At 45.6% G+C, this 12118-nt stretch overlaps 1 protein-coding gene across 2 annotated transcripts in view; it reads left to right on the top strand.

Moving 5' to 3' along the window:
* Window positions 1-11534, top strand: part of LOC138286717 (zinc finger protein 436-like) — a 112436-nt gene extending 100902 nt beyond the window's left edge. The window contains exons 6-8 of one of the 2 annotated variants that reach the window (XM_069227228.1): window positions 5525-5635; window positions 6474-6584; window positions 9193-11534. In XM_069227228.1, coding sequence (XP_069083329.1) covers window positions 5525-5635; window positions 6474-6584; window positions 9193-9884 — 914 coding nt within the window. In that variant the 3' untranslated portion in view covers window positions 9885-11534. The remainder of the gene's footprint in view (window positions 1-5524; window positions 5636-6473; window positions 6585-9192) is intronic. The other variant, XM_069227230.1, reaches the window with a different exon arrangement.
* Window positions 11535-12118: the final 584 nt, after the last annotated feature.

Here is a 12118-nt window from a genome sequence, read left to right as displayed (position 1 = left end):
TAATTTTACAGTTCTTAAGAATGCACTCCTGGATGGTTATGGCTTAACCACTGAACAGTACAGGATAAAGTTCAGAGAGACCAAAAAGGAGTCTTCACAAGACTGGGTTGATTTCATTGACCATTCAGTGAAGGCCTTGGAGGGGTGGTTACATGGCAGTAAAGTTACTGATTATGACAGCCTGTATAACTTGATCCTGAGAGAGCATATTCTTAATAATTGTGCGTCTGATTTGTTGCACCAGTACTTGGTGGACTCTGATCTGACCTCTCCCCAAGAATTGGGAAAGAAGGCAGACAAATGGGTCAGAACAAGGGTGAACAGAAAAGTTCATACAGGGGGTGACAAAGATGGCAACAAGAAGAAGGATGGTAAGTCTTCTGACAAGGGTGGGGACAAATCTAAAAATGAGTCTTCATCAGGCCCACAAAAACACTCTGGTGGGGGTGGTGGGCCCAAATCCTCTTTTAATCAAAACAAAGAAAAGAAACCATGGTGCTATTTATATAAAGTAAAAGGCCATTGGACAACAGATCCCAGTTGTCCAAAGAAAAGCACCAAGCCTCCTACCACTACAACCCCTACTGCTACACCTAGTGTCCCTACTAATAGCAGTGGTGGTGGGAGCAAACCTACTAATAGCCAATCCAAGGGAGTAGCTGGGCTCACTTTTGGTAACTTAGTTGGGGTTGGTCTGGTTAGGGAGACCACAGAGGCTGTGTTAGTCTCTGAGGGGGCTATTGATTTAGCCACCTTAGTTGCTTGTCCCCTTAATATAGATAGGTACAAGCAGCTACCCCTAATAAATGGTGTTGAGGTTCAGGCCTACAGGGACACTGGTGCCAGTGTGACTATGGTCATAGAGAAACTGGTCCACCCTGAACAACACCTACTTGGTCACCAGTACCAAGTAACCGATGCTCACAACAACACACTTAGCCACCCCATGGCTGTTGTAAATCTCAATTGGGGGGGGTTACTGGTCCAAAGAAAGTTGTGGTAGCCACAGATTTACCTGTAGACTGTCTATTAGGAAATGATTTGGAGACATCAGCTTGGTCAGATGTGGAGTTGGAGGCCCATGCAGCAATGCTGGGCATCCCAGGGCATATTTTTGCTTTAACCAGGGCTCAGGCCAAAAACCAAAAAGGACAGGGAAGCTTGGATCCTGGAACAATGGACCAAGTGCTCCCTAAAGCTAGGGCTAGTAGAAGTAAAGCACTTCCTACTATCCCTCCCTCTACAGTGGATTCTACTTCTGAGGAAGAAGAATTTCCACCCTGTGCAGAACCTACACCAGAGGAGCTGGAAGCAGACACTGCTGAGCTTTTGGGTGAAGGGAGGACTGCCAGGGAGGAGCTGAGTGTGGCACAGCAAACCTGTCCCACACTAGAGGGTCTAAGACAGCAAGCTGTCAAACAAGCTAATGGGGATGTCAGTGACTCTCACAGAGTTTACTGGGAGGACAACCTCTTGTACACTGAAGCAAGGGATCCTAAACCTGGAACTGCCAGGAGGTTAGTGATTCCTCAGGAGTACAGAAAGTTCCTCCTAACTCTAGCCCACGACATTCCCCTAGCTGGACATCTGGGGCAAATGAAAACTTGGGACAGGCTTGTTCCCCTGTTTCATTGGCCTAGGATGTCTGAGGACACAAAGGAATTTTGTAAGTCCTGTGAAACCTGTCAAGCCAGTGTCAAGACAGGTGGCACTCCAAAGGCACCCCTTATTCCACTGCCTGTGGTTGGGGTTCCCTTTGAAAGGGTAGGGGTTGACATAGTTGGCCCCCTTGACCCTCCTACTGCTTCAGGCAATAGGTTTATCTTGGTGGTAGTGGACCATGCCACAAGATATCCTGAAGCAATTCCTTTAAGGACCACTACAGCACCTGCAGTGGCAAAGGCCCTCCTGGGAATATTTTCTAGGGTGGGCTTCCCAAAGGAAGTAGTATCAGACAGGGGAAGCAATTTCATGTCTGCATACTTAAAGGCCATGTGGAAGGAGTGTGGTGTGACTTACAAGTTCACTACACCCTATCATCCACAAACAAATGGACTGGTGGAGAGATTTAACAAAACTCTCAAAGGCATGATTATGGGTCTCCCTGAAAAACTCCGCAGGAGATGGGATATCCTGTTACCATGCCTCCTTTTTGCCTACAGGGAGGTACCCCAGAAAGGAGTGGGCTTCAGCCCCTTTGAACTCCTCTTTGGACACCCTGTTAGGGGTCCACTAACACTTGTCAAGGAGGGTTGGGAACAACCTTTAAAAGCTCCAAAGCAAGATATTGTGGATTATGTGCTTGGCCTCAGATCAAGGATGGCTGAGTATATGAAAAAGGCCAGTAAAAACCTTCAGGCTATCCAAGGGCTCCAAAAGCAATGGCATGACCAGAAGGCTGTTTTGGTTCAGTACAAACCAGGGCAGAAAGTGGGGTTCCAGGAGATCCCTATGGGCTGCAGCATTTCTTTTGCCACCCATAGGGAGCTCTGACAATTCTTACACAGGCCTGCCATTGCAGCCTGAGTGAAATAACGTCCACGTTATTTCACAGCCATTTTACACTGCACTTGAGTAACTTATAAGTCACCTATATGTCTAACCTTTACCTGGTAAAGGTTAGGTGCAAAGTTACTTAGTGTGAGGGCACCCTGGCACTAGCCAAGGTGCCCCCACATTGTTCAGGGCCAATTCCCCGGACTTTGTGAGTGCGGGGACACCATTACACGCGTGCACTACATATAGGTCACTACCTATATGTAGCTTCACAATGGTAACTCCGAATATGGCCATGTAACATGTCTATGATCATGGAATTGCCCCCTCTATGCCATCCTGGCATAGTTGGCACAATCCCATGATCCCAGTGGTCTGTAGCACAGACCCTGGTACTGCCAAACTGCCTTTTCTGGGGTTTCACTGCTGCTGCTGCTGCTGCCAACCCCTCAGACAGGTTTCTGTTCTCCTGGGGTCAAGCCAGGCTTGTCCCAGGATGGCAGAACAAAGGACTTCCTCTGAGAGAGGGTGTTACACCCTCTCCCTTTGGAAAATGGTGTGAAGGCAGGGGAGGAGTAGCCTCCCCCAGCCTCTGGAAATGCTTTCATGGGCACTTTTGGTGCCCATTTCTGCATAAGCCAGTCTACACCGGTTCAGGAACCCCTTAGCCCTGCTCTGGCGCGAAACTGGACAAAGGAAAGGGGAGTGACCACTCCCCTGACCTGCACCTCCCCTGGGAGGTGTCCAGAGCTCCTCCAGTGTGCTCCAGACCTCTGCCATCTTGGAAACAGAGGTGCTGCTGGCACACTGGACTGCTCTGAGTGGCCAGTGCCACCAGGTGACGTCAGAGACTCCTTCTGATAGGCTCCTTCAGGTGTTGCTAGCCTATCCTCTCTCCTAGGTAGCCAAACCCTCTTTTCTGGCTATTTAGGGTCTCTGTCTCTGGGGAAACTTTAGATAACGAATGCAAGAGCTCATCCGATTTCCTCTGCATCTCTCTCTTCACCTTCTGCCAAGGAATCGACTGCTGACCGCGCTGGAAGCCTGCAAAACTGCAACATAGTAGCAAAGACGACTACTGCAACTCTGTAACGCTGATCCTGCCGCCTTCTCGACTGTTTTCCTGGTGGTGCATGCTGTGGGGGTAGTCTGCCTCCTCTCTGCACTAGAAGCTCAGAAGAAATCTCTCGTGGGTCGACGGAATCGTCCCCCTGCAACCGCAGGCACCAAAAAGCTGCATTACCGGTCCCTTGGGTCTCCTCTCAGCACGACGAGCGAGGTCCCTCGAATCCAGCAACTCTGTCCAAGTGACTCCCACAGTCCAGTGACTCTTCAGTCCAAGTTTGGTGGAGGTAAGTTCTTGCCTCCGCACGCCAGACTGCATTGCTGGGAACCGCGACTTTTGCAGCTACTCCGGCCTCCGTGCACTTCCGGCGGAAATCCTTTGTGCACAGTCCAGCCTGGGTCCACGGCACTCTAACCTACATTGCACGACCTCCTAAGTTGTTCTCCGGCGACGTGGGACTCCTTTGTGCGACTTCGGGTGAGCACAGTTTCACGCATCCTCGTAGTGCCTGTTTCTGGCACTTCTCCGGGTGCTACCTGCTGCTGAGAGGGCTCCTTGTCTTGCTCGACGTCCCCTCTGTCTCCTGACGCAATTTGCGACATCCTGGTCCCTCCTGGGCCACAGCAGCATCCAAAAATGCTTACGGCACGATTTGCAGCTAGCAAGGCTTGTTGGCGGTCTTTCGGCGGGAAAACACTTCTGCACGACTCTCCACGGCGTGAGGGATCCGTCCTCCAAAGGGGAAGTCTCTAGCCCTTGTCGTTCCTGCAGAAACCTAAGCTTCTTCTGTCCAGTAGAAGCTTCTTTGCACCCACAGCTGGCATTTCCTGGGCATCTGCCCATCTCCGACTTGCTTGTGACTTTTGCACTTGGTCCCCTTGTTCCACAGGTACCCTCGACTGGAAATCCATCGGTGTTGCATTGCTGGTTTGTGTCTTTCCTGCAGTATTCCCCTATCACGACTTCTTTGTCCTTTGGGGAACTTTAGTGCACTTTGCACTCACTTTTCAGGGTCTTGGGGTGGGCTATTTTTCTAACCCTTACTATTTTCTAATAGTCCCAGCGACCCTCTACAAGGTCACATAGGTTTGGGGTCCATTCGTGGTTCGCATTCCACTTTTGGAGTATATGGTTTGTGTTGCCCCTATCCCTATGTGTCCCCATTGCATCCTATTGTAACTATACATTGTTTGCACTGTTTTCTAAGACTATACTGCATATTTTTGGTATTGTGTATATATATCTTGTGTATATTTCCTATCCTCTCACGTAGGTTACACTCTGAGATACTTTGGCATATTGTCATAAAAATAAAGTACCTTTATTTTTAGTATAACTGTGTATTGTGTTTTCTTATTATATTGTGCATATGACACTGAGTGGTACTGTAGGAGCTTCACTTGTCTCCTAGTTCAGCCTAAGCTGCTCTGCTAAGCTACCATTATCTATCAGCCTATGCTGCTAGACACCCTATACACTAATAAGGGATAACTGGGCCTGGTGCAAGGTGCAAGTACCCCTAGGTACTCACTACAAGCCAGTCCAGCCTCCTACAATACTGGCACGTAGAAGATTTTCAAAGCTGAGATATATATTTAGACGTGAGTGCTTGTATGTTGATGGTATGTGTACCTACAGGTGTGTTGACATTGAATGTTAGTATGTCTTTCTACATCTGCTGGAATATGCTGTGTGTGCGCGTGCATAGTTCTCTATTTCAGTTGTGTGTTCTTGTGTGTAGACGGGAAACCTATAGTTTTTGTGAACAATGTTTAAAATTTCTTCCCGTAATCTGCTTCCTTTACTACTGAGGAATGTCAGTCTGGAATTACAGTTTGGTCGGGTTCACAAGACACGGTCTGTTAGAAATGTGCTATATCCCTTAACGTAACAATGAATCACAAACTAATATTACTGAGACTGTCCATGATCCGATTGCATTTAATAACCTTTTCCTAACAGGGCCTGAAGCTGCTGGATCAGTTGCATCGATTGGTATTAACGAAGAGGGCGAGACGTACACCATCGACATCCAAGGCTACCAGAGAAGGGACCAATTTAACAGACCTACAGGTGTGTAAATTACAGCTTAGAACCATATATCGAAAAAGCATGTGTGGTTCTCTATAATGCAGCATTGATTTATAGTGAACTATATTTTACTCATGCATTACAACTTCCGTAAACAGTATCACTGACTGTATTGTAGTTGCATTGATATAGGACTTCGTAACCCTAACAAAGCAGCAGAATGCTTTGATAGACGGGTTTGGGTGGCCCTCCATTGCTTGTGCTTGGTGGAAATAAGTAGGTTTGTAGTGTAACCTACATGTGAAGTGTTTTGGTGTCATGCATGATGACCAGGGCGGTCTCTGACTGTGTTGTATGTCACTACATTCCATTGTGTCGTGGATCAAAAAGGAGTCGGGGATCGAACGCTTACATTTAAGTAGTATTGGGCCTGGTTTAAAGGGTCTTGGGTGTGAGTGTGGCCTATATGGTAAATGATTTGGTGTTGTGCGTGCTTTCTTTGTTGCTGCGATCACGTAGCTTCACTTATGCATGGAGTGACGTGAAATAGTTAGAGATAAATGTGACTGTGGTCGTGTCTGCCATACTTCTAGGAAAACTGGTTCTGCTCCTTCGAATGACGCTGAGATGTCTGAAGTTGCTGTCCTCTTTTATGTAGATTGGGTTTGGGCTCTTGGCTGTTGCGATCAACATTATCAGTTGGGAAAGAGTCTGCTCTTTATTTATTTCTTAAATTTCAAGCGTACATGAATGTTCTTTGTCTTTGCTGAAGATAATTCCATGATTTTACTCCTCATGCATGTATTTATTCCACCCATGCATGAGTTCTTGAAGGATGGGACGGTCAGCAATGGTGTCTAAAAATGCATTTTCATGGCAGAGTCTGACATTTCCACACCAGTGGCATCAGTCGGATTTACTGAAGAGGATAAGACTTATTCCATGGGCGTCCAAAGTCTTCAGAGAGGTGACATGTTTTACTCTGCTACAGGTGTGTAATGCACTTACTTTGCCGATAAATGATAAACTATAGCGTTGATATCTATTTAAGACACTTCTTTACTGTACTATTTTTGTAGGAAGGTGCAGATGTATTTCTCTGATTCGTATACACTGTCTGTCATGAGCCAGTTCTGTCTCACTGTCAATGACTCTGCTCTCAGTAGCCATGCCCTTTACAAATCCAGTAGAATTCATGTGGACGTTTTATTGTAGGAGGATGATCAGGGACTGACAAGCAAGGCAGGTTTAACTTTTTGCACATCCATTCCATGTGAAAGGCAGCTGAAGGTGCAGATCGTTGGCGCCCAGTGCAGTCATAGCCGATAACCACTCTGGAAGTTCCGTACACAATATCGGTGAATGTTGTAAATCTGGTGTAAAAGGGTATTCTTTGAGGAAAAAGAGTGAATATCTTAATAGGATACCAAACCTATTTTACTATACAATCAGCATTCTGCCTTAGTGGTGATTGCTTCAGCAACTCTGAGCAACTCTTCAGTGAGGTATAAATGATTCTTCAGAAATGTGACTTTGGTTACAAAAAGTTAATGTGCAACATCTGTGAGCGTACGAGAGATGAACTAGGGGAAAGCTTTTGGGATGGGGCGTTTTTGTTAATCCCCTGCCCTTCTCAGCCTATCCAAGCTCCCAGTGAGATCAGATTATGGATAAGGACTGATGTCCTCAATTAAAACTGATGCACCCAGACTGTACTTGTACTCATTGCCTGGATTTTACACACCGGCCCTTCTCATGTCTGAGGTCAACCTCTTTCTTCGCTCTCTCTCCTCCTTTTTTTCCCCCGTTGTTGAAGGTGACACACCCCAGTTATCTTGGGGTACCTTCTGCCCAGAGACCTGAGCAGACGTGACACGCACAGTGGTGCATCTGTAAGAGCGAAGAGTTGACACACATTTGTCATACTTTTGCTAGCCAAGGAGAACTGAAGGTCATATTATAGAGAGCGATGAGTTTTAAAACTAGACCTACTCCTGCTAACAGCATATTATGTCATATTTGCAATGGGACATCTTGTTCCATTTACCTTGGGATTTCAGAATCTGCATCATTGTGTCATAATCGGTGTGGTGGTGTTGGGTTCGGAAACTACATAGTAGGGGAAAGAGAGAATGAACTAATGTGGCCTTAAGGATGCACAATGAATGCTTTCATGAGGGAGGGCAGCGCAGGTAAAGCTGGAGCCCTGCTACTATAGTGTGCGTGCTGTGGAGGCTCGCGTGTTCAGCGGCACCTGTAAAATCATGGTCTCCCTTGCTCTTCCTGGGCTCATCGGGCTGTGGAGAGCACAGTGCATGCCTGCTCCTCTTGTGCATTCAGTGTTGTTGCTTAAAATTAAACAGGCTGCACATAACTGATTTTAAAAGTTAGAAACATATGTAGTGTCTCACGGCTATAAATCTTTGGATGGGAGACGGCTGTCTCAACCTGAACCTGCAGGAGTAAGATTAGATTGGGGTGGGGGGCTTTGGATAGGTGTTTGCCAGAGGAATTTTGGGCACAGGAATTGGACGACTCCTTCCCGGGTCTAGTATCCTGGGTGAGAAGACTGAGAGACAAAAACCTGACACTCAGCACCCAATGTGGCAAGGGTGGTGAAAGTAGGAAGTGAAAGTAGATGTCTTTCACCTGCCTACACCTGATAGTTTTGCCATGCCTCTTCTTTCGCCAGAAATCCCTAGCAGGTGCGGCACTTGCGTCCAGATTAGACTTCACCAGCGGCGCATGTCTGAATCTATCCGGGCCTGTCTCAGTAATTGATCAATAATATGCTGTGGGTTCATCTTGCACCAACTCATTGCTTGACTGAGAGTTTTCCATTCCAACAATAATATTCAAAGGCTCCTGCCTGGAAGAAGAAGGCGCACCTGTCTCCGTCCGAAGAACGTTCCGCGATCTCACTGGGTATTTCTGTCTTTGCACACTCAGGCAGGTGATGATGGGGATAAAGTGTTCTTGTTCAACCTTCAGAATGTTGGAATCTGATTTCAAATCATCTGCATGTACTGGAAGTGCCTAAATGTGAGCTCTATAAATTCTCTTACAAACATAACGAACGCTCAAAAGGCATTTTGTAATTAGATACAACGTAAATAGTAAGTTTGATTTCCCAATCAGGTTAATGAAAAATATGTGATATTGGAACTAGTCCATACTGAAGGGCTGATAATTATTCACTGAGGGGGGAAGGTGATACCTACATGGTGGAGTAGAAAGGAACCAAATGGTGGAGAGGAAATGGAGAGGAATGCAGGCCTTTTTTTATACAGGGATGAGTTCTTTCTTGAAGTGGGTTAATATTTCTTTGATCACATCCCACTCTGAACAGGCACATCATCAAATTGTGGCTGTGTTCAGTTTACATGGTGATGCAAGCAGAGGGAGGCCATCTACGTAATACACGGGAGTGTGAAAGATGAATGCATGTTGTAGCAAACTGAATGAAATCATTGTTTTTTAAGAGCTAGAGAAATTCATGACATGACATGTGGGATGCTTCAGTATATATGAACAAGTAATAAATGTGCATTTGTTTTTTAAAGAAAGGTAATACTCTTATTTGACTTTTGATCCAACAGGTAACAGAAGCATGAACAGAAAGAGAATTGCTGGTAATTCCTTGAAATATTCTGGTAGATCAACATTCTGCAGACCTACGGCAAGAAGTCTTAGAGGAAGCATGGCCAAGAACATGTCTCAATACCCTAATCCTACGCACCTTGTGTGGTCAGGACGTGAGGAAGAACTAAGGGGAGAAGAAACTCTGCAGTCGCAAGGTGACTGCAGCCAACAAACTCACTCTGGGGCACATCAAGTAACACCAGATGCACCTAGACCAGAAACATACAGTATTTCTGAAAGTGCAATAAGAAATTACAACATCATTCAGTGTGAACCAAATCTAGCGCAAAGTTCCAGACAATATATTCCTCCTGCGACTAAGCAAACCAGCCAGAAGAAAAGCCATCCCAGACATCAGCGCACGCATGAGGTGAAAAGAAGGTACGCATGCAGTGAGTGTGGAAAAAGCTTCTCTGCAATGTCAAATCTCGTTACACATGAACGAATACACACAGGAGAGAGACCTTTTCATTGCACTATCTGTGGAAAAAGCTTCAACCAAACAGGAGTTCTTCATAGGCACCAGAAGATGCACACTGGGGAGAGACCTTACCAATGCAACTCATGCGGGAAAAAGTTCAATCAAAAGCACCATCTTCTTGGACACCAGAAAATACATAAAAAAAGTGCGTCCTCACAGAGCGACTAGTCTTTTGGGAGCTGTGAGCACTTAAGTGTTTCATTAACAGAGGTGTGGGGAATACAAGCAAAATGAAATTACATGAGATAAAGAAGTTGTAATCTCATTGATTAAGCAAATACCAAGTAAAATTGGAGATACTGTGACGTGCGACCTGGGCGGAGCAGATGGTTAAACGCGGAGAGCAAGGAGTAGAGGTCTCTGGTCTCCAAAGAATCCAGCATCCTCCACTCGAGGGGACAAACTTGTGAAGTATGTCAAGATGAGTCCTAGCGATAGAAGATATACAGAGCTGCATTTCCAAGCTACTCCAGATCACACACCTCTGAAAGTTACACAGCATGAACTTCAGCATAAAAGCGGTTTGGTTTCAGACGACAGTAAGAAGAAAGATTACTACTACTTTATGAGCACAGTAAAGCAAAAGGTTCACATGAGACACTATGGTACTTGACTGATTTCACCTTAAACATTCTGAAGGTGCAGAAGGAAACACAACACCGTTCCACCGACAGGGAACCTAGCAGCGTTCATATCCCAGGAACAAGAGTGAACTACGCAGGTCTTCCATGCACGGCTTGAGGCTGGGCATTCCAATAGCTAATTCTTCCCCTGGAGCACTTTCATGTCTTGAAAACTTCTTCTCAAAGCTCAGAAGATCTAGACAGCTGAGGATGAGCAGTGCCCCATGCTATATACAGCATCTGCTGTAGTGCAGAGCGGCCAGAGAGTTAATCCTCACACATGACCTTGTGGGGCCTTTGGAGGACGTTGCCTTGGACTGTGAAGTCAGCGACAGAGGACTCCATGGGATAGCAGCCTTTCTGTTACCAGACTTTGTGATAGACCCTTTGGTAGAGTTTCTTTCTACAGAGCGAGTTTGAAATAGAACTGTAGACTTCTAACTTTATCCCTCTAATTTGGGCAGGAAAAATAAACTATCAAGGCCAAATAGCATTTCCATTTTTGTAGATAAAATGTAAGGTTAAGTTTAATTTTATAAAGGCCGCAAATGCCCTCGGGTGCCTTGGCGCCAGTGAGCTGTCTGAACTGAGATAAGGCCTGTCTAAGAGTTCACTGGAAAAAAGCCAGACTTTAAGCTGTTTCCTAAAATGAGTCAGATTGGACAGGTCTCCGGTGGACAGTATAATGCTGTTCCTGCTCCAAGGAGCCTTTTTGAACTTTGGAACCCTTAAATGCTTGAAGAAGGCAGAATGTAATGTTGGAGCATAACACAGTCCTGAGTCGTGCAGTGGGCCTTAAAGGTAACACGTGTTTTTTTTACTGGCAGCCAGTGTAAATCGACGATTATCTGAGAAACGGACTAGAATTTAGGAATGTTTAACAAATACTGTGCAGCAGCATTTTGTAAGATCTTGAGTTTATTCAGTTATTGCTGTTGTTCTAGATAATAAAAGGGCAACAATGACTTTTCTGTTTCTGAAAGGAAACCTTTTCCTCAAGATTTTTAAAAGATAGAAACAAGTCGAAATTACTTGGTTGATATTGTTTGCAGAGGTAAGCTTGTCATCAAAATAGACTCTGAGATTGTTTACTTTCCTAACCGAAGAAGCACATTTATAAAGATCCTGAGGTCACCACATGGGGGACCAGAACGAGGTATCGTTCCCAAATAAAAGAACCTCTGTTTTTCTTGCATTAAGTTTAAGACTGTTTTATTTAATCCATGTACCCTTCTCCTGCATGCAACTACAAAATTGTTTGGCTACCTTTATCATATTGGTGGTAATAGAGATCACTATCTGGGTGTCGTCAGCATAGGAAACTATGGATAACACAGAGGAGTGAATCAGCTTTGCCAAAGGAGTAACATACACATCAAATAATGTGGAGCTTAGCGATGAGACCTGTGGGACTCCTCAGGGAAGGGAAAAGGACTTAAGGCCATATGTACCAAAGCATTTTTCCATTGACACAGAATGGGTAAAACCCTTTGATACATCTGGCCCCTAGAGCCGAAATTGCCAAGCACAAACGATTGTTCTCGGCCCGCTAGAACGAAGCCTAAAAGAGTCAGGGCAGAATCACTAATTCTGGCTTTCCAGATGAGCAAGCAGTACCTTGTGATTGACGGTGTCGAAAGCTGACGACAAGTCCCAAAGGATGAGGGCAGCTTTGCCTCTATTGTAAATTATCTCTCTGATTTCCTCAGTAGCTACAGGCAAGACGGAGTCCGTGCTGTGATTACCTCTAAAGCCATTCTGGGATGAATGAAGCAGTTG

This window comes from Pleurodeles waltl, chromosome 3_2, assembly GCF_031143425.1.
Source record: "Pleurodeles waltl isolate 20211129_DDA chromosome 3_2, aPleWal1.hap1.20221129, whole genome shotgun sequence".
NCBI classification, from domain to species: domain Eukaryota; kingdom Metazoa; phylum Chordata; class Amphibia; order Caudata; family Salamandridae; genus Pleurodeles; species Pleurodeles waltl.
Note: the sequence above shows the minus strand (reverse complement) of the source record. Positions and strands in the feature narration are given on the sequence as shown.